Source organism: Amborella trichopoda, chromosome 3 (assembly GCF_054954075.1).
Source record: "Amborella trichopoda isolate Santa Cruz 75 chromosome 3, AtrichopodaSantaCruz75HAP2 v2.0, whole genome shotgun sequence".
Classification (NCBI taxonomy): domain Eukaryota; kingdom Viridiplantae; phylum Streptophyta; class Magnoliopsida; order Amborellales; family Amborellaceae; genus Amborella; species Amborella trichopoda.
Genome location: NC_142338.1, coordinates 47,226,853 through 47,253,911, shown reverse-complemented (window position 1 = coordinate 47,253,911; position 27,059 = coordinate 47,226,853). Strand labels below are relative to the sequence as shown.

At 34.7% G+C, this 27,059-nt stretch overlaps 2 protein-coding genes across 2 annotated transcripts; one reads left to right on the top strand and one right to left on the bottom strand.

Moving 5' to 3' along the window:
- The first annotated feature begins 11,769 nt into the window (after positions 1–11,769).
- Positions 11,770–19,317, top strand: LOC18443857 (plastidal glycolate/glycerate translocator 1, chloroplastic). Its single transcript, XM_006854038.4, has 8 exons — positions 11,770–12,052; positions 14,038–14,353; positions 14,787–15,048; positions 15,756–15,871; positions 16,149–16,258; positions 16,416–16,593; positions 18,448–18,577; positions 19,070–19,317. Exons 1-8 carry the CDS (start codon positions 11,777–11,779, stop codon positions 19,230–19,232), a joined length of 1,551 nt encoding a protein of 516 aa, XP_006854100.2. The 5' UTR covers positions 11,770–11,776; the 3' UTR covers positions 19,233–19,317.
- A 1,730-nt stretch (positions 19,318–21,047) lies between these two features.
- PRK (phosphoribulokinase) lies at positions 21,048–26,051 on the bottom strand. Its single transcript, XM_006854039.4, has 5 exons — positions 25,435–26,051; positions 22,703–22,787; positions 22,537–22,621; positions 21,724–21,968; positions 21,048–21,543 (listed from the first exon to the last, which is right to left on the bottom strand). Exons 1-5 carry the CDS (start codon positions 25,995–25,997, stop codon positions 21,292–21,294), a joined length of 1,230 nt encoding a protein of 409 aa, XP_006854101.1. The 5' UTR covers positions 25,998–26,051; the 3' UTR covers positions 21,048–21,291.
- Positions 26,052–27,059: the final 1,008 nt, after the last annotated feature.

Genomic DNA, 27,059 nt, shown 5'->3' with positions numbered 1-27,059 from the left:
ATTACAATATCTTATATATATATATATATATATATATATATATATATATATATATCGATTTCCAAATAGATGATACAAATTACCGAAATACCTTTGTACGGATATTCGAAATTTTCCTCGGAGCCTGCCACCCCCAAACCCCTGCAGGGGCCAAGTCAACCGAGTCTACCTACATCGGACACTCCTTTGGCCCTGAAGCCCTTCAAGCCTTCGGCCCTCAGGGCTTTTAACGACCATCTGAAGTTGTTCTTTTGACTTTAACTTGACAGCTCTATTTCTTCAGAATACAAGACATCAATCCTTAACAACACTCTCTCTTTCTCCTCCTTGTTCGAATTCAATTTTTTTTACATTGCTTCAAACCCTATGATACATTCTCTCTCTCCTCCTAGTTTAAGTAGAAAGGAAATCAAACAATTCATCGTTCTCTCAGTGACGCGGTAGACTTTGGTCCATTCTCCCCAAATTATACATTTAGTTAAAAAAGCACCCTCTCTCCCTTTCTCTTTTGTTCTAATATCTGTCCCCATTTAAAGAATGGGATCAGAATTGAGCTGAATATATTTGGTGATCCACAGATACATATCTTTTTTATGGAATTTTTGGATCTCTTTTTTGTTGGGTTTGTTGCTTATTTCTTGGGGTTTCAGATAATGGCTTTTCAAGTTATCCAGATTGCAGCCGACCAGAAAAGCTCTACTCTTGGTCATTGTTGTTTGGATCCTCGAATTTAATTGGTTTGATTTTGGTTTCTTCTTTTAATATGTTTGTAATGATCTAGTAGAACTACAATTTTTAGGGGTTTCAGTATGATAATTTTCCTCAAAATAAATGACTTGCATGAAGTGTGTGGTTTGTACAAGGTGTGATCCTTAACAATCAACGTAAGTCCGCACCTCTAAATCTTACTAAAAGTTAGTTTTGGTGCTAGAAACCCTTGCGATAACTTAAAAAATCTATTTTCACCTTTATGAAATTTAAAGCTTAAAAAATAATATAAATTAAGCAGATTCAGAATCTCTTAAAAAATTTGAAAATAGATGATCTAGATAATATGTTACAAGATGCATTATATTTAGGGCTTAAAATCGAAATGATCTTGACGTTATAGTAACCATTTCTGACATATTTTTTTAGGTGCATCTTGCTTCTACACTATAAGGTTGACACCTTATATAAGTTTTTTCCCCTGTAATGACATAAATACACTTTTCAGGTGGCATGCCTTATGTTATCAATCGGATTTTGTGAACATGGCGGTTTCTGCAGAGCATCGGAAAACATGGGACGTATCGCCAAAATTTTCCATTTTTTTCCTTGTTATGAAAATTTCAGCGGGGTTGCTCTTCATGGGATTTCTTTGCATGGTTGTACTGTGAGTCTTCTCAGCTGTAAAACTAGCCAGAAGAACTATGAATGCCCCACAAGAATAAACTAGCTCTCCATATGTCTTTATGAAGGTATGATGAACACAATTTACTTCTAATGGATTGCAAGATTTTAACAAACTTCAGGAAGGTAAGAGAGAGAGGGACATAACAATAATAACTTGGTGGCGAGTCCTTTCTTTAAACAGACAGAGAGGCCTAACAATAGCAAGTTGGTGGTGAGTCAGTTTTTGGAAGAGATGTCTTACACTTGTATCGTTAATCCTTTTTTTTTTTTTTTAAGTGAGTAGTCTTACCATTGTAAACGTTTATTCTCTCCGCATTAATCATGAATATAAAAAATAAAATACAATAAAATATTTTTCCAATCGAAATTTTCATGGTAGAGATTCATATTAAACATCTCTAGATTCACGAAACATTTTTTTTAATATAATTATTAATTATTAATTTTAATTTAATTTAATTTTTCATATTCATAATCTCTATATTAAAGATTATATATTTTTGAAAAATTAAAATCAAATTATTTTGTAAAATTATATTTATTGTCAAGCCCGCATTTCTACATTATGCAGGCTTGCCGCGTAGAAACGTGTCCTGGACTTGTTCTACATTAATTGGGTTCCTCACGATTGGGAAAAGATTTTTTGGTGGTCCTACAAGCGCACCACGTGAACACATATTTCCTGCTTAGTACGCATGAGGAGTCTTGTTTATTTCAAATAAATTCAAATAGTCTTCACTCATTTCCCACTTCGTTCGTCTCTTAAGAAAAATGAGAAAAGGTTTCTGGTTTTGGAGCTCAAAAAATGCTCCAAGACTTACTCCCCTCACATTTTGAAACTAGACCGGCCATTAGAGGTAGGGCTGTAAGCGGGTAAGTTATATCCGGTCAGGTCCAAGTCTATAGCTAAAAAAATAAAAAAAAATATTTTATAGTATATATTTAATATTATTTAATGTTTAAAAAAACATATAGGTGACCCAGATTGTCCATCTTAAAAATCGGTCCAAATCGGCATATCGGCGGTCTAGATCGGCATTTAGTTGAGAGAACCAGCCAATAAAAAAAAAATTGAAAAAAAAAGGTGGGATTCGTTCAATCAGAGAATCTGCCAGTTCTCGATATTTTGCAGGAATCAGATCGGGCAATTTTGATCTGGATCACCAGTTTTTTAAACATTAATATTGTTTATGTGTATTTTATAATATATATTTTAGGTCATGTCTTGGACCCGACCCAATAGAACCCAAGCCGGATCTAAACCTAGATCCAACATGTGTTGGGTCAAGGTCAAGTAGACCTAGACTTGATCCGTTGGGTCCAAAGCCAAACCAAGTCAGCTCCACAAGTTAACCTGACCCACTTCTCACCCTTGTTGCAGGGATGATCAGACCTAGGGTTAGGGTTTTAAGAGCTCAAAGCCTTTGTTTCTTTTCCCATATTTATTAGATGAAGATCATCGTTATCATCATTTGAGTCGTATCCTAATTATTTAGAGCGGACTACATGAATCCTATTATGCGATTCTATTCTACCATGAGCTATAAAGTCAGTTAGACCATAGATCCCTATGACTCTTCTTACTTGATATTTTTAAGGCACCAAGAGTCATTTTCGAGATTTGTTTTGGTCACCGGGACGTAATCAGCATTTTTAAGATTTATCTTGGTCACTAAGACGAATTTGTCATTAGTTCCTTTTTTGGGTCCCAAGATATGTTTGTCATTTTATTTTTGTTTGTTTAGCTATTTTTGGGATTTATTAAGGTCTAGAGAATTTGGTGTGGAGACAAATAATTTGTTCGGTAAAAGTTTCCACGAGTCCAACGTCAAAATGTGTGGTTTTAATGCTTAGAAGTTTGCTTTCATGGGAAGTAAGGTGCATGAAAGTTGTATGCAAGTATGGGAAAAAGGCACACCGGTAATCTAGTTATTTTCACATCTTATTAGGAGTATTTTAGTTATTTTCTAGTTCCAGCAAACTGGTTTGTACGAAGTATTGCTGTAACAGTTAGTTTTTGTTGTTAACTTGATAATAAAAATCTTCCGCCTTTTTCAGGGTGCAGAGATGAGAGAGAGAGTGAGATAATTCTCATCCTTGTATACCGAGAGTATCTTGAGTTGGAAGGTTATCTTTGTGTACTTGCACAATCGGCTCTTGAAGAGAGAAAGTATAATGCCAAACTTCCAAAACTAGAATATACTATCTTTTAGCTTATATGCTTCTCCATATCCAACCGTCCATTCTGAATGGAGGGCCAAAATTGCCCCAATCATACGGTGACGTCTCTACACCATTTTTTTTTTTAAATTTTTTTATATATAATATTTTGACACCAAATTTTGGGCATCCAATTTTCTTTTAAACTTACACTTGTAAAAAATATATATAAAAAAAATTCTCAATAAAAAATGACCAAAATACCCCAAAAAGATTCAAGGGATATTTTGGCCATTATATTTTATTAAAAAATTATTTTTAATATTTTTTATAGGTACGCCCCAATGAGAAGATGACACGTACCAAATATCATATTCATACAGTTTTTATTAAAAAATTAAAACTAAAATACTTTAAAGTATTAGATCTAAGATTAAACGATAAATGACTCACTTTATCAAAATTGGATGGTTGAACGATAGGAAAAACATAGATCTTCTCTGCCAGAAAAGTATAGAAACCTTTCCATGGAGAGAGAGGGAGACAGAGATGAGAGAGGGCTTAAAATCCGACACGTGGAGAGAGAGGGAATTAAAGACGAAAGATACTGGATCAGGACACTTATTGCCAATTAGAGAGAAATAAGCTAAAAGATAGTATATTCGACGTATAACATCCAAATTGATCTTTGTATAAAAAACTCCTAATTCGACCTTCTAAGAACATGAGAAAAAAAAAAGAAACATCAAACATTGACTTGAAATCGTCTAATTTTTAGAATGTGAAATCTAAGTATTTGAAAACTTAAATTTTAATTATTTTTTTTGGAAAATAGTCATCCAGTGATTTTTAAGTGATTTCCAAAATTTTAGATTAAAAAAATCTATTTATCTGGACCAAGTAAAAGTAAAGTACGCTCCCAAGGGAACATAATATAGGTGCTCGATGTTTCTATAAAAGTTCTATATTTCTCCCCATCTAGCTGTCCAATTTAGATCAAAGAGGCTATTGACCGTTTGATCTATATATGATACCTCAGATTATATTATTTTTAGTTTTTATTTTACAAATTATATGACAATGAAATTTGCTACGTTCCATCACCTTAATGGGGTGTACCTAAAAATAATATAAAATCAATATTTTTAATAAAATAAAATAACTAAAATACCCCTAAAAGTTTTAGGGGTATTTTAATTGGGAATATTGTTATATTTTTTGCAAGTGCGAGTTAAGAGAGCAGTAACGCCCAAAAGTTGGTGACAAAATATTTTGTGAAAAACTTACTTAAAAATAAAATAGTGTAAAGGTGTGATATTGTAATTGGATCCATCCCAACCATTCATTTAGATCTGACAGCTAGATAAGGAGAAATATATAACCATTATACATTAAGGGAGATATAGAAAGTTTGCACCTCAAAAAAAAAACGGGACTTATAAGGGGAAGAGAGTATGGGTGAGGTCTATTTAGAATGTAGAGTGGGGGAGTAAGCACCTTAGCCTGCTTGTTTCTCTCTTCACTATATATCCGTGTTTTTTTTTTTGGGTAAGCTTTTTATATATTTTTTAATTTGTAGTTGTTATATACTTCCCTTTATTTAACCATCAGATTTGAGTGAACAATTGAGATGGATCCAATCACAATGTCATACCTCTACACTGTTTTATTTTTACACCAAATTTTATGCGTCAACTCCTCTCTTAAACTTGCATTTGTAAAGCATATAAAACAAATATTCCCAATGAATAAAATAACCAAAATACCTTTAAAAGTTTTAGGGGTATTTTGGTTATTGTATTTTATCAAAAATATTTTTTTTAGGTGCCGCATGTACCAAATTTCATATTCATATAATTTGTAAAAGTAATTAAAAATAAAATATTATGAGACGTCGAATCTAGATCAGACGATCAATGACTCACTTAGTCCAAATTGGATGGCTGGATGAGGCTTCCCGACTGATTCCACCTTTTTCTTAAGGCTTTCTATTAAAAATCACGTGTTGGCGTCCCACAACCTCAAAAACCTCAGAACTCTTGCGTCATTTCCTTCAACTTGCACATAAGCTTGCACTCATTGTTCGCAAAATCGCCGGATCTAACCGCTAATCGCCCGGTTAGATCGGAACCGGCCAGTGGCTGGTTTCGGTTTTGGGCGGTTAGGGTGATCAACTGGTACTTTAAAAAACTAATTTTAAAATATATATATATAAATTCTCAAAAATAAGGAATTTGATTTGTAATGTATTTTTAATATTCTTTACATTGTGGTAAATAATAAAAAAAATTTTGGTCATTAATACTTACTTTTATATTTTTCCATCTTTTTTAGAAAATTTTAAAATAACCATTGGAAAATATAAAATGGTTTAAAATATATTTTTTCCATTAATTTTCAACTTCATTTGAATGTGTTGTTTTAATCATTCTTTATATATATATATATATATATATATATATATATATATATATATATATATATATATATATATATATATATATATATATATATATATATATATATATATATAACACTTTTTTGACTGCCCGGGACTTGTCTGGATAGCGCGGTTAAATCGGTCGGTTTACCGATTAGACCGGTTAAACCGCTTTCAAGGCCATGTCTGGTTAACCATTCCAATTCGATTTGCGAACACTGTTTGCACTGCTTTCCACACATACCTCATCATGGTGGTGATGGTTTAGCTAATATTATTAATATGAAGCTATTAGCTTATGAGATTATAATTAATACTATGTTATTAACTTATGAGATTATATAATTAATACTAGGCTATTACCTAATTAGGATTAAAAAGAAAAAAATATTACTAGCTCATAAGATATTAAAAAACAAAAAATAATACTTACACTAATTTATTGACCATTAAAAAAGTACTAGTTTATGAGATATTTTAAGAGAAAAAAATAAAGCTAGCTCATACCACTTTAGAATTAGTTCAAATAACTTTATCGATTATCCCACATTGCAAGTATAAATTTATTTATTTTTATTTTATTTTATTTTATTAAAATATGCTTATAAATTCATGTTTCTATATTTTATATTTTGTCCATACTATTTATTACACATTAGATTTATTTATTTGTGAGGGTCATAGCCTTGTTTTTTGAATCACGTTTATTATAATATTACAATTAATTATATATTTACATTACAAATTATATAATATATTATTTTTTGTTATAATGGTAAATTATAATATTTTTTAAATTACATAATATTATAAGACAAATTTTAAATTTATTCTTATTTACATAGTAAAGTGACTATAAAATAAAAATTAATAATTTCAATTTTAATATATAATATTATAGTTGTTAGGTTGTGATCATTTTAGACGAGTAAAGATAAATTAATAAATGTTAAATGTGATATTGAATTCACTTTATAGGAGATTTTTATAATATAAAAGTATTGCTTAATATTTTTAAATTATTTTAATACAATATTACAATACTATATTATAATTAACAATTATACAGATATCCAAACAGAAAATCAACATCTGAGTATTCATTTGTTTTTACAAAATAATAAAAATACATAATGCACAACTTTTAATTTTTTTAAAAAACTAAAAGAATACTATTCTAAAATTCTTATAGTGATATTTTGAATTTGTTTGGAACAAAATTTATCGATTCGACCGATTCTCCAATCCGATCCACCAATTCCCCAATCCAACACGGGCCTGTGACCGATTCGCTGGTCCGTTTTTTTAAACAATGGGTTTACCTTAGAAATGGCATAATGGTCCTTCTCTCTCTAAGCGCCATATTTCCATGTCCCCTCTGCATAGATTCGAGAAGCTCCATGAAAATGGCGTCTTCATTGAGACAATTCTCATCTTTGCATTATATTATGAGTTTATGACCATTGAATTATTCCTGTCCATTGGATTTAAATATGAGATGTGAGTTTTCAAGGATCATACTCCTCTGTTTTCATGGCGCTGGCTTCTGCAACTTCATTCTATCCTCCACTTCAAGGCCCTATAACAAGAGAGCTGAGGACAAGAGCTCATAGGAAAAAACCCATTTTGGTTAATGGCTTTTGGGCTTTGTCCAAGAACCACGGATTAAGAAGAAGCAAAGTGCCCATAAGTTTAATTGGTAAAAAACCAGTGACTTTGAGCATGGATTTCAATAAAAAGGAAGCTTTGAGAGAGGTTCTTGTTGAGGCATCTGCGACGAACAGTGGTGGTGCTTCTCATTGGTTCCAAAAGGTACAGTTTTGATTTGGGTTTCTATCTCTCGAATTCAGTGGTTTGTTTGTGAATTAGACTTGAGAAGTCATGGGTTTTGAGAGGCATGTAACTTTTGACTCTCTCGTGTTCTTTGGGATGGCCTAGCAAAATTTGTTTACACTGAGTTTGAATCAGCTTTCAAAAAACCGACTTGTTTACTCGGATGAATCGAGTAACTCACTCAACACCAACTCAATTTTTTTAAAAAAATTAAGATAAAATGTTTTTAATATAACATTTAACTTTTTTAATCAAATATTAAATAACATGTTGGTTAGATTGCCTGGTTTTAAAATATCTTTTTACAAGAGGTCTCGAGTTTGATTTTAGGGATGGTTTGAATAATTAGGAACAAATTTGCTTTTATCTCACTAAAACAATTGGTATTATTAATTTTGAGCTCTTTTCTCGAGTAATGGGAAATTCTTTCTTTTAACTCTCTGTCAAAAGGAAATCTTAGGTCAAGAAAATGACCGCAACATGCACTCTAGGCAAAATGCCATTTAGATATTTTTTAGACTTAAATTTGACCAATTAATATCTATCCTTTATAAGAATAGTGAATAAAGGCCGATGCCGAGTAACTTGGCCAATTCCATATGGCCAAATTCAAATTCGTGTTTCTCTTATTAAAACAATTGGTATTATTTATTCTTGGGTAGAGTAAAAAAGGAACTTAGAATTGTTGGGTATTAGGAAAGTGCTTTTTACCCCTTTTTGTTCGGGGAAAGATAGCTTTCTATGTTCTCCCTACAATATAAGAGTTCTATCATCCCCTTTATCTAACCGTCAATTTTTCAATGGAGGGTTAAAATTGTTCCAATCATAATGTCATGTCTCTACATTATTTTTTTTTTAAATTTTTTTTTTATAAACCGTTTTGACGCCAAAGTTTGAATGTCCATTCCTCTATTAAATTCGCACTAACAAAAAATATTAAAAAAATATTTTCAATAAAATAAAATGATCAAAATATCCCAAAAAGATTCAAAAAGTATTTTGGTCATTATTTTTTATCAAAAAATTATCGTTAATATTTTTTATAGGTGTGTTCCAATGAGAAGATAGCAAGTACCACATTTCATATTCAGAAAAATTGTATTAATAAAAATAAAATATTTTGAGACGTCGGATCTAAGATCAAACGGTGAATGACTCTTTTGATAAAAAAATGGACGGTTGAAGGGTAGGAGGAGGATAGAATTTCTATGTTGTAGGGGAACATAGAAAGCTTTCCTTTTTGTTCGTGCAATATCAAGAATGGGATGATTTGAGTTGTGTTTGAATGTTGATTTTGTTTTTCTCTTATCTTTGAATGTGTGGAAGCATCTTGGATTTTGTAATATGATAAAATTATACTGAAGCATCTTTCATTTTGTGAATTACGATACAATTAGATTGCTTCAGTTGAGGCTATCAGAATGATAGGGTCCTAGAGCTTTTGTACAAAAACAAAAAAAATAAGGGAAGAAAAGGCAAGAAGAGCCCACTTTGAGGGGGATTCCCCCAATTAATAAAAACCTTCATTAAAACAAATGAGTCGCAAGCAATTTTTTTTAATAGCTTAATATCTCCCTACAAATTAGTCTAAGAAGGGCGAAGGCTTTAAACTTTCACTTAATCAGCTTGAAGCTTGGGTTAAGGTGGTGAGTTGTGTTACGTAGGCAGTCAACATAAAACTTTGCCACAATTTTTCATGTAATAGCAGACTCTAAATAGTTGAAAAAAAGTTTTGATGATGATGATGATTTTATATTATATATACTGGGTTGTGTTTAAATTTGGACCCGGATCCGACCTGTTAGGTCCATTATTTGGGTCTAAGCTCATACCCGATTAAGTTGACCCGACCCATTTATCACCCTTGTTGGATGGATGATGATCCTTGGGTTTAGGGTTTTAAGAGCTTAGGGCCTTTGTTTTCTTTTCCTTGTTTATTGTGCAGAGATAGTCATCATCATCATTTGAGTCTTATTACAATTATTTAAGGTCGGCTATACGAATCATATTCTATCATCCTGTTCTATCAAGAGCCATACCTTCAGTAAAATCATAAGTCACCATAACTCTTCTCACCACTTTTATTCATATCATTTTGGTCATACTCCTTCCCCTTATAGAGCTTTTCACTTGAACCAAATTGTCCATCATAACGAGTGTTATTCTAGATTAACGCTGCACATGGCTAAACTACATAAGTCTACTTTTTCCCATCCTATCGTCTATTGGAGGTATCCAGATGTATTCATATTTATTGTGCAAAGACAATTCGAAAACTTTGAGAAACTAAGGATTCTTCTTAACAAAGTGGTCCTCTATATAGTACTTCAAAACTTACCAAGCCAACTCCAAGGTCCTAGTTCAGAGGCAAAGCCTTTGACCTGAACTTGGTCACTTAAATCCTAATTTTTTATATTAAAAAATTACTAATGTGAATCAAAACTCACTTAAAAATCAAGCTTGGGCTTAAGTGGGTTGTGATTAACCTTAGCAACACTATTTCAAGTTTGATTCCTACTACTAATTTCTTCAATAGTTCCATTACTTTACAAAGTTGAACAATGCCACTCAAAAAACTCGACAATGGGGACCCCCGAAAACCTAGGTCACACGTGGACAGAGAGACGGAATTAAAGAAAAAAAGGTTGAGTGGTCAAGACACTTATTAATGAAAATGAGAGAGAAAAAGAAACTAAATTATATTTTACTTTATTGGAAGTATACTATCTATTTACCGGTAAAATCTTATTTAGGATTACTTTTAAGATCCTAAATTCTGGGGATATAATCTTTTTAACATAAATTAAACTCCATAAAAAACTTTCCTTAATGCATATTTTAAGAATATGAAAAAAATAATATATAAAGGATTGAATTGAAACTGTCCAATTTTTAGAAGGTGACATCTAAGTGTTAAAAAATTCAAAAATTTTAATTTTTTATTTTTGAGAATGATCAGCTAGTCAATCTTAGGTGATTCCCACAATTTCAAATTGATAAAACAAAAAAAATCTCCCAAATAGGTTATATGATGGAGTAGAAGTAAACTATGCTCCTGAGGGAGCATACTATATATGCTCCAGAAAAAAAAAGGGGGAATAATAATGTAATCATTAGACAGAAACAAGAACCGGCAACAGGTCGGGTCGCACCTGTGCCAAGGAGACCCTGGCCCAATCAAGGTAGGGCCGGGCTGGGCCAATAAAATAAAGAAAGAAAAGGAAAAGAAAGAAGCTGAAACGATTTGACCTGACCCAAGCTCTAGTTAGGCCCAGGCCTGATCTGACTTAGCCCTCATACTATAATAGCCCAACCTTAACCCGACCCCCGTTTTACATTTTGTCACCAAGCCCTGAATTTTTAAGGCCGGTGAGGAGGGGACACCGGGCCAAATTTTGGTCCATTCCGTTATAACAAACCTTAAATCCGATCCCTACGTTAAAAAAAAAAAGAAAAAGAAAAAAAAAAAAAAATGGACCGCGAATGAAGAGAGAGAGAGAAACAAGCGGGATAAGAATTAAGATGGTCACTCCCCCGCTAGAGGAAGGGGGTGGGGGCCGGAGTGAACCGAAAATAGAACGTGGGGGCCGGCGTGAACTGAAAAAACTTAGCGGGGGCGGGCGTGAACTGAAAATAGAGAACGGGGACAAAAACATGTTAACAAACTCTTTGCCTTCCCCGCTAGAGAGAGAAACATGCCCAATTTTTTCCTGATATAGAAAGGGCACAATGGTCATTATCTCTCTAAGGGCCATAATTCCATGTCACCCATACGAAAAGTTACGACGCAAGGAACCAATGGCAATAAAAATATTTCGATGAAAATGGGATCTTTATTGACAAAGGACGGTTTTCATCTTTTAATTATTAATGTGACCATTTGTATTATTCCTGTCCATCGAATTTAAATATCGATGCGGTTTTTCATGGATTGTACTCTGTTTTTTCATGGCGCTGGCCTCTGCAACTTCATGCTACGCTCCAATTCACGCCCCTATAACAAGAGAACTGTGGAGAGGAGCTCCTAAAAAAAAACCCACTTTGGTTAATGGACTTTGGGCTTTGTCCAAGAACCCCGGATTTAGAAGAAATGTTCCCATAAGTTTAATTGGTAAAAAACCAGTGTTTTTGAACATGGATTTCAATAAAAATGAAGCTTTGAGAGAGGTTCTTGTTGAGGCGAATGCGACGAACAGTGCCGGTGCTTCTGATCGGTTCCAAAAGGTAAATTTTGATTTGGGTTTCTATCTGTAGAATTGAATGGTTTGTCTGTGAATTTAGAGCTGAGAAGTCCTGGGTTTTGAGGGGCACTCTGGCTTTTGATTCTCTCTTTCTTCTTTGAGATTGACTGGAAAAATCAGTGGATGATGAGTTTGAATAATTAGGAACAAATTTGGGTTTCTCTCACTGAAACAATTGGTAGTATTTATTTTTCGGTAGGTCAATAAGCGACTTAGAATTGTTGGGTAGTAGGAAAGTGTTTTCTACTTCTCTTTGTTCGTGCAATCTCAAGAATGTGGTGGTTTGAGTTGTCTTTTAATGTTGGTTTTGTTTTTCACTTTTCTCTTATCTCTAGTCTTCCTTTTAAGTTTAATGAGAAGAATAGCTTCTTGTGTTGGTCTGCAATCTGGGCTTGTGTCTCTGGAATGTGTGGAAGCATCTTGCACTTTGTAAATATGATAAAATTAGATTGAAGCATCTTTCATTTTGTAAATTACCTCCGTCTCCTCCTTCTCCTTCCGGTAGTTCGTGCAATCAATATGGTGCGTTGAGTTGTCTTTTAACGATGGTTTTGTTTTTCACTTTTTCTCTTCTCTGAGTTCTTACTTTTGAGTTTAATGAGAAGAATAGCTTCTATGTGTTGGTCTGCAATTTGGAAATGTATCTATAGAATGTGTGGAAGTATCTTGTATTTTGTAAATGTAATAAAATTAGATTGAAGCATCCTTCATTTTGTAAGTTACGATTAAATTAGATTGATTTAACTATCTGCATTTGGGGTTCTCATTAGAAGTAAGATGGTTTCTTAGCTGCAAGTGAAGAGTTCTTTTAGGCATGGAGAGTGATCTCCTCCTCCTTCGCTGCAACCACCTCCTCTTCCTCCTCCTGCTCATCCTCATCCTTCTCCTCCTACTTTTCCTATTCTTAATATCAATGTTTAGGAAATTGCCTCAGGCCAAGGTACACGGTGGTGCACTCCCAAAAAAGTTGTAATAAAGTAAAAAAAACTAAAAGAATTCTAAAAAATATTTAAAAACAAAAAACAGATAAAAGAAGTAATAGAGTGCATTAGAATACTAAAGAAGATGACAAAATCTATAAAAGATAGAGGATTGAAAAGCTTGATTTATACCCTGAATATTTCAGAAAAGTTTAAAAAAGGGAAAAAACATAAAAGTTCCCAATTATCTTAAAACTATCAAAATCATCTAAAAACATATTAATAACTAACATATTGATGTTTTCTACTTTTTTTGAAATTTTGATTTTTTGGTATATATGTTTTTCAGGTTTTTAGGGCAGGGCGAGTTAGGCACCCAACTCCCCTCCCCAATAGCGTGAGACTGACTTACTCGCCGGAGTCTAAGTGGACTCGGGCGAGTCCAAAAACGCTGTATGATATCATTGATGGTATAACTTTTGATGGTATTCGTATGATTTCAGATTGCTTCAAGTGATGTGCTTTTTCGAGTTCCCATTTAGCCTGTGTCTTAGTCCTTGATTACATCTGTGTATTTAGAAGTTGGGTGTTTGGATTTTTAATGGAAATGCAGTTTTTCTTTAATGACAATGACATAATTGTAGGGTTTCTTACCAAGAAAACAAGTCTCTTTTGTTTCTCCTTGCTTAACTGTAATTTAAACTTGGGTTCTGAAGTTCAACGCAAAAGAATGCGTAATTGTGTGAATCCATTGCTTCCCAAGAATCCAAAATATTTTCACTTCTTATTAGAATTATAAGCGTTGATTGATTTACTTGACTACCATAAACTCAGGATCTTCATTGGAATAGTCACTTCTAGCTGTGTAGGATAACATGTGGTAACATACATACATCCCACACACAATGCATGCAGGTATGCATATATTTGTGTATGTATGATTTGAAGTATGTTTTTAGATGTATGCATATCTGTTTATATATGGGGCGTCTAATATTTCTCGCAGTTTAGTAGAGCTAGACATTTACGATGGATGATTGATTACCAGGTGGTTGGAGTATGTCACTTGCTTGTCTCTCTGGGGGTCATACTATCAATGGATTACTTTTTGAAGAGGGCCTTTGTAGCTGCTGCTATCAAGTTCCCAAGTGCTTTATTTGGGATGTTTTGTATATTCTCTGTTCTATTGATATTGGATTGCTTTGCCCCACCAATGGCCATCAAAGCCATGGCCTTCTTTGAGCCAGCCACCATGTTTATACAGAGGTGGCTTCCTCTATTCTATGTTCCTGCAATGGTGGTCTTACCGTTGGCAGTTAAGGATATTCCTGCAGCTTCGGGGGCCAAGATCGTGTTCATTATTGGTATGCAAATACAATGATATATATATCGAATCTATTGGCTTTATGGGTGTCCATGTCAATAATTTTTGTTTCCTGTTACTATCCAGAAAAATTCCCCAGGATTTAGTTTTTATTTTCTTGTTTCATGGTAAGCCCAAGATTCAGATGTATCAAACAATGGCCAATAAAAACAATGTTAAACAAGCTTTGAGTGAACATCATTTTCTACATCTTGTGTCCAATCCCTCTTTTTCTCACAAGCATTTTGGCAAGATTTGTTATACCAGCAAACAACTATAGCTTGTTGAGTGTCAGAGGTTAGAACTTAAGATACACACACGCATACGACATGCAGAGAGAGAGAGAGAGAGAGAGAGAGAGTTCTTGTTCATCCTGGTCCAAATTATTTTCAGTGATGTTGTATTTCTTCACACAAACTCCTTTTTGTTGGCAGTTGGCGGTTGGCTCGCCTCGTGTTGTGTAGCAGGGTACACAGCCCTTACTGTGAGAAATATTGTAAAGACGGAGATGATACCTGCTGAGCCAATGGAAAAACCTCCTCCATTTTCGACCTTTGAGATTGCATCTTGGTCTGTGATTTTCCTCGTATTCTTTATAATTGCGTATTTCTTCCCAATTGCTCTTGGAACAACTGCAAGGACAAGCCTCCCATTTTTACTTGCAGCTACGGTCTTGGGGTATATGATTGGTTCCAGGTAATGCACAGACCTTGTTTACCTTCCATCTTAATGCGAAAGGGCAAGTATGCCATACACCTATAGTGTATGATATATCATACAGCATAAAGGCATTGAGTGCTTGTCCTGATGATGATCAGTGGAAATCAATTATAATTCTTGATTATGAAATTCATCTGGGTATGTTTAATTTCCAACATCTATCATCAGTAATACATAGTGGATAACTTTGTATGTACCATATAACGTGCATCAGTGTTGCATGCTGTACTTCCCCAAAGCTAAATGTTTTATAATGAGAGTGCTTTTTGATAAGTATAATAAATTATAAATGTGTTTTATGAAGTAATTTTCCCTTATGAGAATCAAGCTTGGGCTTGAGTGGTTAGCAACTGATGATTAGCAATGCTAAATCTCAAGTTTGATTCCTACCACTGAAGTACCCCAAAAAAGAAAAAGCAGGTAAATTTCCCTGATGAAATAATGCTCTTTTAGAAACCTCATTAGTTTCTGAAAGCCTTAAGGTCGTATATTGTGTCGGGTTTGAATCTACGATCTCAAAGGTTGCAAGAATAAGCACCTTTCGATAAAGCTAGTGGTTCAAACCCTCTCCTTTACTTGCAATGTTTTGTATTGGTGTAATTATTTTCATTATGTTTTGAATGCAACTGTGTAACTTTATGTTTATTATATTATTTTTAACCTCTATGCAATTTGAGATGCAGGTTGCCATCCAGTGTCAAGAGTCTTCTACATCCGATTGTATGTTGTGCATTATCTGCAGACTTGGCAGCAATGGCGTTTGGATATGTCTCGCGCATTGGACTGGATGCTGTTTTAGGTTAATGACCTTTGTCTTTTTAGTGTTTTTCTGTTCTTTATTCTTCAAATTCTCTCCAAAATCTAATTTTAATGCAAAGAAAATACCACTGAGATTGTAAGATGGTTAGTTAGAGAAAATGAAAACATGTCTATATCATTATCAGTAAACATTCTCAAAGAAAAAGAAACTCTTGATTAATAATAGTTGGAAAGAAAGTTGCTCACATAAATTTAACTTGGATTGTTGACCGGACAAGCTATGAACATCAATTCTGAGATGATTATTGTCCGTGCAGGAGACTATCTCACCAAAGTACCATCAAATCCTGGAGCTGGTGATATTCTGATGGGCTTTTTAGGATCTGTTATCATTTCATTCGCCTTTTCAATGTTCAAGCAGAAAAGGGTAAGTCTCTGGTTTCTGTCTTTGAGATTTTATTAATTTTTCTCATATCCGAAGCCAACTTTATAGTTGTACTAGAAATTTCATAGTATCTATAAATTATAGTAAGAAGTAACCAATTCTAGTGACCGCCTGATTTTTCTTGTGCATTCTTTTATAGCTTGTCAAGAGACATGCTGCAGAGATATTCACTTCAGTGATACTTTCCTGTATATTCTCTTTGTACTCGACTGCTTTTGTTGGGCGAATTGTGGGATTAGAGCCTGCTTTAACTGTATCCATTTTACCAAGGTGTATTACAGTTGCTTTAGCACTCAGTATTGTCTCACTTTTTGAAGGTAACTCTTTTCTTCCCGCTCTAAGATTAACTCTTCTTGACATGTCTTTAAAAAATGACCGCATTAATACATTGCATCTACTGATTGTGGACTATCGTTTTGAGCAATTATTGCCAAATTGGTGCATGGTGCCCCCTTGCCTTGGTGGCACTCATGCATGGGCACTTGCATGCACATATATAACAAGCATTCATGCATGCACGAGAAATATCTTTTTTAAAATCTAATAGATAGATATGGGATTGTATATCTTTTTCAAAACCTAATAGATATATATAGGATTGTATACTATAGGACCATTTATCTTTGTTAGAAGGAGGTCACAATTGCTACTAGACCTTGCATGTCAAATTGGATGGCATAGGATGTGTCACAAAGTTCGAGAATTTTTTTTTGAACTTTGAGTCTTGTCAATGACACACTCACAACTATTCGATTTGAAATTTGATAGACAAGAGTGATTTTGATATCCTTCTATTAAAAGTAAATGGTCTCTTTGCAGCATCATCATCAAAGCATTTTCCCAACTATTTGAGGTTGACTGAATGGTCTTTTTGTATACTTTTCCTACAGACAATCACGTGCGCATAAAATCTCCCTCATGTACATGAGGGGGTATACAAGAGGGATTCCCACACACGCACACGCACACGCACACGCACACGCACACGCACACGCACACGCACACGCACACGCACACGCACATGTACACGCATGCACTTATGCACACACACATGCACTCACGCACGACACACAAACACACACACACATATAAAGGAGATTAAATAGGAGTCTAACTTATAAATTTGTTACATCTCTTATTTCCCCTCCAAGTATCCTGAGTTGTCTCTCTCATTTTCTATCTCTAATCTCTCACATGTAAAATTTCTTTGCTTAAAATTCTATTTGATTTGTTGTAGAAATCTAATGGTAAAGTTGCAAAAAAGAGAGGTATCATCTCTCTTTCAAAAAAGACATTTTTGTCTTATCCAAATCTTAATTTAAAAATTTCTATTGGAGAGAAAATAGAGGAGCAAACGAAAAGAACAAAATAAAAATTGAGAAATGGCTTTTATAAGGTACTTATGATTACTAAAAATAAGACTAATAAAATGTTTAGCTTATCGTATACATGAAAACTCGAGAAAAAACTTAGAAAAGGTTAAATAGAAAAATTAAAAATCGATAAAAAATTACTAAAGAAATTAAAAATGAAAGAAAATAAACTCTTAATTTTTAAATACATATTTAAATATTTATTTCCATCTTTCAACTGGAGCATCTTGTGATGCACATGTCATTAGCTTGTTGATTTATAAGGTGGAGACACCCCGTTTGGTGCTTGTACAAGAAACCATGTCATAAGGTCAAATTAATTCAAATTACTTTTTAACTTGCTGAACTATTGAAAGTTCTGTTGTGGTTTTCTTCTAGGTCACGTTTACCTACAATAAGCGATGGCGGAGATTTATTTCAAACTCTTTCCTTCAACTTGAATTTTGACCTGCCTTCCAACTCTTCTGCTCTTATGCTTCTTGCCTCCTTGTAAAAAACATTCTGAAAGAATTATCAAGTACTTCTTTTTCCTTCAAGGGGATTTGTGAACAGTGTAGTATGTGTGCGTGTGTACTTGTATTTCAGTTGTCTATAGTTCGAAGAAAATGAAGCTAGAAATATTTGTTTCAATTTTGGAATCCCCAAAAGTAAATTATTTCAACTTTGGAACTGAGTAAAGCGTAAAAACCAATGAATAGTTTGATAGCTGTTACTGTCAAGAAAAGAATGGACCATATCAATGTGTCTGTCTTTTATCATTATAGGGAAGACCAATTGATAGTAGTTTTGTTGTTTCAGGTGCCAATTCATCCCTCACAGCTGCTGCAGTTGTGTTAACTGGGCTGATAGGTGCAAATTTTGTGCAAGCTTTGCTTGATAAACTCCGCTTGAATGATCCTATTGCTCGAGGAATAGCAACAGCCTCTAGGTATGCACATCAATCTTTATATAAGAAAATGCTGAAATATATCTCACATTATATTCATTGGTTAAGTTTTGGCAGATGTTGTTTAGAATGGACATATAAAATTGTTAACGTGGAATTAAGAGACGATATGTGGGAATAGATAGTGCATTTAGTCGACATCGTGGAAAATGTCTCTTTCAAGAAAAATGTCTGCCTTAATACATAATTTTGAAAAATAACTTTTGGCAAAAAACAATCAGCTCATCAGAGCTGAACCCCTCTGAAGCACAAGCGAATTTACTTTTAGTTGGTACCCATCTCCATTAGACAAACTGTGAAGATTAATTGTACATGGGTTACTTCTTGAGGGGGGCCACTATGTTTAATCTCCACTGTCCATCAACAAGAATGTATGGTGGTTGCTGTTAGTAGAACCATAGAACAAACTTTAATGGTATACATCCCCTTATGATTTTGTTTACTTACTGGGGTCGTTCTTGATTGTGGTTCTAGTGCTCATGGATTGGGAACAGCAGCTTTGTCGGCAAAGGAGCCCGAGGCCCTTCCATTCTGTGCCATTGCCTATGCCTTAAATGGTATATTCGGTTCTTTGCTCTGTTCTGTTCCAGTTGTGAGGCGCAGCTTGACTTTAATAGCAGGTCAGGTGTTAATGTAAATACAACATGTGATATATTATGTGGTCATTGTATCCAAATATCCAATTATTTATATTGAGGAGAACAGTTATTTTCTTTTGTAAAGTATATTGGTTCAATCTTCTCTGCCCTTATGAATAAATTAGGCGATGGTCAGAATATATGATTAGATGTGGGGACTTTTGCACATCCCATGAGATACAGGATTATCTGGTAAGTTCAGTTCTCTGGCAACATTTGTTCCATTTGATTTGGTTTTTGACCATTTTTTAAATTTCCCTTTAGAATCTCAGCTGTCCCAGAGAGAGAGAGAGAGACTTAAAACCAGTGGATAAAAAACTAATGTAGAACTGTGTGGACATAGAAAATCTTACAGTGGATAAAAAAACTCATTTAGAATTGGAAAAAGGTTGCCAGATTATACTTGACTCATAGTTGGGGTGAGAGAGAGAGAGAGAGAGAGAGAGAGAGAGAGAGAGAGAGAGAGACTTAAAACCAGTGGATAAAAAACTAATGTAGAACCGTGTGGACATAGAAACACTTACAGTGGATAAAAAAACTCATTTCGAATTGGAAAAAGGTTGCCAGATTATACTTGACTCATAGTTGGGGTGAGCTTTGTAACTAAAAGGATGGGGTGTCCTATTATTTCATTATGCATAATTTTCTATATTTAGCTTTTCTGTATTTAATATGAGAAATGAAAAGGTGTTACCACTGTGGTATTGGCCATGACCGCGTTCGACTCCAGGTTTTGAGCTTTTGAGAGTGTTACATGGATACTAAGACCGGGTTTGGTGTCTAAAAGTGTTTTAAGTGTCTGGTACGTTGGTCTAAAAGGTTAATACAGTTAGACATGTCCTATTGTGAGCATGTGAATTAAATGGTTGGAGAAGTCCAAGCTTAAACTTCAAAAGAAATTTTTTTGAACTTCGTAACACATCGAAGCTATCAAACTTCACATCGGATAGTTGTAAGTAATTGTGACCACATTGTATCAAAGGTAAATGGTTTCATTATATACAATCCCATAAAATATTATATTAAAATATGTAATTTAGATGTCTCTTTCTTAACATTCAACAACTACTGGGTGATGTGGTAGCTTATTACGTTGTGGACAGTTGGAGAAGGCCTTCATTCACAACATAAGTATGGTATACTTTTAAATTGCTAATTTAAATTGCTGGATACGTTAAAGGGCTTTCATTCACAACATGAGTATGGTATGCCGTTTTATTGTTTTGCAATAAAAAGTTGCAAGACACTTTAATTTGAAGTACCGATACTGTACTGGAAAATGATGACTACTTACTGCCATATGTTGGACTTATGTTGTTTCTAAGTGTCGACATGTGTCAAAGTAAAAATGATTTCTAAATACAAGGAGGAGTCCTTGCATACTTAGTAGCATTCCAAAAGAGAGAGAAAGAGATGATCATGGTGGGAGCAAGTGACTTTGAAAGCGAGATCTGTATTCCCAGTCATAAGCCATTTGGATGTGCTAACACTTGAAATATGAAATCAGAAATGTTCGAACAAATATGTCAGATAAAATGTGTAAAGGTTTTGAGAGAGAGAGAGTGGGAGAGAGAAGATAGGGAAACCGGTTTGTTTCAGGAAGAGAGAGATAATCATGGTCCGTCAAGTGGCTCGGAAGGCAAGATCGGTATGTATTAGTGCAAGCCCTTGGATGTATTAACACTTGAAACATTAGAGGGGAGATATTCCAATAAGAATCTCTGTTATATGTGCACCTGTGTCCACGCGTGTGCATGAGAGAGAGAGAGAGAAAGAGAGAGGAGCATGGCGGGAGCACACAGCTGCCAACCCGATTGGATTCACAAAAGATAGCCATTTGATTGCCCCAACACTCTGAAAAATGTTAGGTGAGTACATTGGATCTGCATCACCTCTACAATACATTCTCCACATACAGCATAAACTACACATATTATGATCTCCTGTGCTAAGGATCTTTAGACATTTAAACTGAGAATTCCATATTGACAATGGAAAAGTCGACTGATAAGCACAGACTTAAGAGAGAGAACTCATAGGGAGAGAATCCTGTCTTGATCAAACTTTGGCAGTCTCCAAAGTAGCCCCTGCCCTGCTAGCTACAATTTGTTCATAGAGGTCCCTTATTTTCAACCCAACTATGGTTTGGAAGAGACCTGTGCCATTGTTACTTCCTGGGAAGTCTACGTGTTTAAGCATTTGTTGTGTGACTTCGCCATAGAATTTCGTGGAGAGGTTGCTCAAATGGCTCTCCACATATATCAGTTCATCTAATCTATCAAACTGTCCATCCATCTCAAGAATAGAGACCTGATAAATACAAGAGAAGAAGTATTAAACCCAATACAAGGCCATTTGATGATTGATCATTTGTGGGGTTTATTCTTTATACTAATTTTTCTTTTTTTAAAAAAAGAATGATAAAAAATGATACCCCATGATAAAAAATGATACCCCATGAAGTGCAAAGGGTGAGTTATTATTAATTACCTCATTGGAGAAGTAGGCGTCTGGGCCATAGAAGAATTTGATGCCTGGATAGGAGCAGGTGAGCTTCCTACCACATGGTATCCAGGAAATGGTGGATCCTTCATCAAAGAGGTAAACCGGACTGAAGTATTTGACCCCTTCTTTCATCACAAGCTTCACTCTCAATATCTTCCCTTCATTATCGTCGGGAATGAGCTGAGTCGGCAGGACTTCGATGACTGCATCTGCGTATTGCTTCTGCGGATCTGCACATGAAGGAACAGGAACCCACATCAATTGAGAGAGGATTCTGATAGAGGAGAGACAAAAATGAATTTTAAAGGGGATCACTTGAGAGAGGATTCTGATAGAGGAGAGTCAAAAATGGATTTTAAAAGAGAAAGAAGGGGAATTTTTTTTTTTTCTGAAGAGAGGTGAAGTTTGAGAGAGGATTGAATAGCAAAAAGTTTTTGTCATGAGTGTGTGTGAGACAGAGAGAGTTCCTGAGGGAGGGTAAATATATTTTTGATAGAGAGAACTGAATAAAAGCATTTGTGCGTGTGTGTTTTGGGGGTGGGGTGGGGTTGTGTGTGTGTGTGAGAGAGAGAGAGAGATGATCATGAGTGGGTTTGGTGGGACCCTAAATGTTGGTCAGGTTTATCCAGATGAGGATAGGTTCATACTATTCATAGACTGCTGACAAATAAATTGATCAAGTGATGGCAATCGGTTACAACTTATCATCTATCGTCATGGACAATGGATATTCTAACTGACACACAGCTAATTTCCACACAGAGAGAGAGAGAGAGAGAGAGAGAGAGATGGGGTTACCAATGTAGGCATCAAAGTCTGGCTTCCTTGCTTCAATACTCGCTTTGATACTCTCAAGACTGTGCCCACGTTCGGCCATGTCTCTCTGCAACACCAAAACTCGAAAGTTGAGAGACAAAGCAGCAAGTTTAGGAGGAAAATTTGAATTCTGTTTTTCATTTTAGACCTGAATTTTCCATGCAAACTTCACTTCATTGCTGATGTCCAAGTAGATGCTGAAATCCAGAAGCTCCCTCACTCGTTCATCATACCTACAAATGGAAGTAGCATCTTCAGCTCAGCCCTATACTTTGTTTTCACTGGTTAAAACCAAATAGAAAAATCATATGGAATAATATTACAAATGGGTGATGAGAAATGAGCATTAAATCATGCAATGACTTGAAACAAAGAAATTGCTGAAAGAAAACAGTGACAAACCAATTTAGTCATGAAATTTAGGCCTCCTGGGAAAATTTCACAAAATCTTTGTGTTACTTTTGCCATGCAGTTGTTTGAAATCCATCAACCTTAAGAATTTGCAAAGGAGGCCAAAAATATTTTTCTTACCAAAATTTAATATCTTTCATCAAATAATAATACAATGCATCTAGGCAAGCAAGGGGATTTAGGCAAATGGTATGGAAGGGCATTTTAGGAATACTCTAATATACCCTTTTTTTAAGTAAGAAAAAGTTTATACAATGTTATAATCTTACCGTAGACGCAATATTGCCGTATCCATTTTATTTGGACGGTATACATTTGACACTATCTTAAAATAGTGTCTTAAAAGATGCATCAAATACACATGTCTAACTAAAATAGACGGTACAAAACTTCACAACCTTATTTCTACGAATATGATTACAATTTTATGTAAACCACATCCTTTTTAAGTATCATCCAAATAGTAGTGTTGGCTTCCACTTTCCACATCCTAGAATACTCCATACTCTTGAATTGTGGGTGCCTGACTAGTAGTCATCATCATCATAGTTTTTTTTCAAACCATTTGGAGTGAGCTTGATTAGGAGTATTTTCGATGTTTATACATCTTTAAGAATTATGAATAAATAAAAATTGCTCTTGTTAACAATTTTTTTTAAAAAAAAGAAGAAGAAAAGTTGCACAAGAAAGGAGGTTATCCTTTTATGAAAAGGACTGAGTTTTTGTTTTTTTTTTTTTGAGATAAGTAAGGACCGATAGAGTGACAGTTTTGTTATCTAGAAACGTTAAGCCTTACAATTTATTATTACTATTATTATTATTTTGGAATTAGTGGGAAGAGGGCCATCCAAATTATCAAGCGCTAACCAATTAGGCCCCGACTCTTTTCCAAAAAAGAAAAACCTCATTTCCTCCGGATATCAGGAACGCATAAGTTATTGTTCACGATAGGCCGGAGGAAGAGGCTCTCTAAAATTTGATATTAGGGATAGAAAACCATATAAAAGAAGGCAAAAGATATCCTACTCTCTCAGGAGTATATTGTCTATTTACTCCCTCAGATAAAATTCTATTAGAGTTAATTTTAGGATTCCATATGTTGGAAATATAACTTTTTTAACACGTAATCTCAATAATTTTTTTCCCCCTAATTGTACCCTCTAAGCAATTAAAAAAAATGACGTCCCAAAATTGAATAGAAACAATCTAATTTTCAAATAATAAGATCTAAGAGGTAGAAAATTCAAATTTCGAATTTTTTCCTTTGGGAATAATCATCTAGTAATTGTTAATGGTTCCCAACATTTCAGATTGAAAAAGTCCCACAAAAAGGTCATGGAATGGAGGGAGTAGAAGTAAATCATACTCCTGAGGGAGCACAATATACTTGCTCATAAAAGTAACATGGGTAATTGGTTCGTTATCAGGGGAGAGAGGACGCAGCAAAATTGCAATTTGTTTTGATCTTCGTCTTAAAATGCTCACCAAAATAATTTTGAGTTGGAATAGTTGAAAAAAATGTGAAATACTAGATAATTAAAAAATAGAGTATTTAAATAAATTTCCTGTAAAAAAAAGGTTCAAAATGAGGATAATGCTCATCACATTGTAAGATGAATTTGTTTCCTATATAAGAGCTCCATAGAAAATGCTCTAGAAATTAGAAGGACAAATGAAGAAACCACAGCAAGTAAGAAGAAGACCTTAGAATTTTGTTCAAGTTTGTAAAATATATCAAAAAATAAATATAGTAATAAATATAGCAATAAATATAATATGATTCTTTATTGAAAAAGTGGTTAAGGAGCTTTGAACCCTTGTCCTCCCCAGCAAGCTGCAAACCGATGTCCAAGTGATTATTTTAATAAAAATATTACTTTATTGTTTAATAACGTACTGTTACTCTCATGTTTCATAACATAGATGAAGTGTAACAACGGGGAAGAATATCCCACCATAAACAACAAGGAGAATAATAAGCACCATTAAAATAACATGATCTCCTAGATTATGAGTAATCAAATGGGGAACACCAGTCAGGTTCATACAATACTGCTGTTAGAGAGAGAGAGAGACAGAGAGCTCAAATTGTGAACTTGAATATGAGAGAGAGAGCTCAAATTGTGAAATTGAATGAGAGAGAGAGAGAGCTAAGTTATCAAAATTGAGTGAGAGAGCTCCAATTGTGAAATTTGTGTGTGTGTGAGAGAGAGTGTGTGTGTGTGAGAGAGAGAGTGTGTGTGTGTGTGAGAGAGAGAGAGTGTGTGTGTGAGAGAGAGAGTGTGTGTGTGTGAGAGAGAGAGAGTGTGTGTGTGTGTGAGAGAGTGTGTGATATATATATATATATATATATATATATATATATCGAGAGAGAGAGAGAGAGAGAGAGACATCTTCCCAAAACAGAGAACAACAACATGAAGAGAGGCTACTAAAATAAATAATCATCAAATTGTATGAAAAACTCACATGGGGTGGAGTCCTTCAATGACAAGGATCTTAGGAGGCTGAATAAGCTCAGGAGGATCCAAAAGCCCACTCACATGGTTATAAATTGGCTTCTCCACTGCTTTCCCCTCTTTCAAAGCCTTAACCTGAGTGTACATCAGATCAAAATCATTTGCTCTGGGGTCAAGAGCAGTCACCCCTTTCACTTTCCTCCCATTTCTATCCAATGAATGGTAATCATCTAAACAAATAACAGTTGTTGTATCACTAATCAAAGTATTTGAATCTGGGTTTCCTCCCTTTGGGGGTGCAGCATCTCCCCCAAAAACACTTGTGAGCCTCCTCATGAAGGTGCTTTTTCCACATCCTGAATCAGCAGCTAACCCAATCACTACAGTCTTTGGATATTCAGGAACTGAGCATGTGATTGTAGAGAGAGAGTTGGGTCTTTTGGTGGTTCTTTTGCAGAATATGATTTGGTTTTCAGGTCTGAGTGGAGATTGGTGGAGAAATCCTATGCTGGTTTTGGAGATTGTGCCTGAAGAGGAGAGAGAATGGGTGGTGTAGACTGTGCAGGAGGCCATGGTTCTTTGGAGCTGATTTTGGGGTGGGTTTTTGGTGATCTCTCAAGGGGAGATAGGGATGGATAACATTGGAGTGGAGAATAAAAGCCCAAGGGGTTGGACTACAACTGCATGGGGTGAGGAGAGAGATTGGACTGGTGTTTGGATTGGTTAGAGAGAGAGAGAGAGAAATGTTACATTGTTATTGGAGACATATTGGGGTGGCTGTGTGAGAGAGAGTGTAGAGAGAGAAAGGGAGAAAATAGAGTGTAGAGAGAGAAAGGGAGAAAATAGAATTTGATTTGAGAGATATTGGGGAGAGAGAAAGCTTTGACTAGATTTGAGGAGAGAGAGAGAGAGACTTAAGGGCCTCTTATTGATGTATGGAGGTGAATTAATCACAATAAACTGACAAAAAAAACTTGTGGGTGGTTTCCAGGTAGAGAGAGAGAGGCATGGGTTTGTGGTGGAAAAAACAAGGGGCCTTCAATTTCATTGAGATTATTACTATGGGAATTAATTTCTTATGGGTTTACAGTTAAGGAATGGCATTTCTTTTTATTTTATTCTGTTTTGTAAACTATTATTTCTGATGGAAAAAAAAATCTAGGGGAAGAGTTCAAGTTTCATAACCATGTGGATAAAGTACTGCCACGTGGCACTGTGGTGGTGGTGGGATGAAGATGAGGGGGAGGAATGAGGGGTGGCTAAGAGATATGCTCTCTTCACTTAATTAATGGGCCTTTTTTTTTCTATTAGTCTTTCAGGTTTGTTCTTTGTTTATTCATTTGTGTTAAAAGATTACCTCCCTAGGGAGTATACTATCCATTTCTTCCCTCGGGCAAGACAAGGGATACTTTTTAGATCTTAAATTCTAGGGATGTAATATCTACAAGGTAAGCTTTATACGTTTCTCCTACAACATAGAACTTATTGTCCATCTTGAATGAATGGTTAAGATTGTTTCAATCACAATGTCATGTCTCCACACTATCTTATTTTTAAATTTTTTATATAGAACATTTTGACACCAAATTTTGAGCATCCAATCCTTCACATTTGTAAAAAATATAAAACAAATAT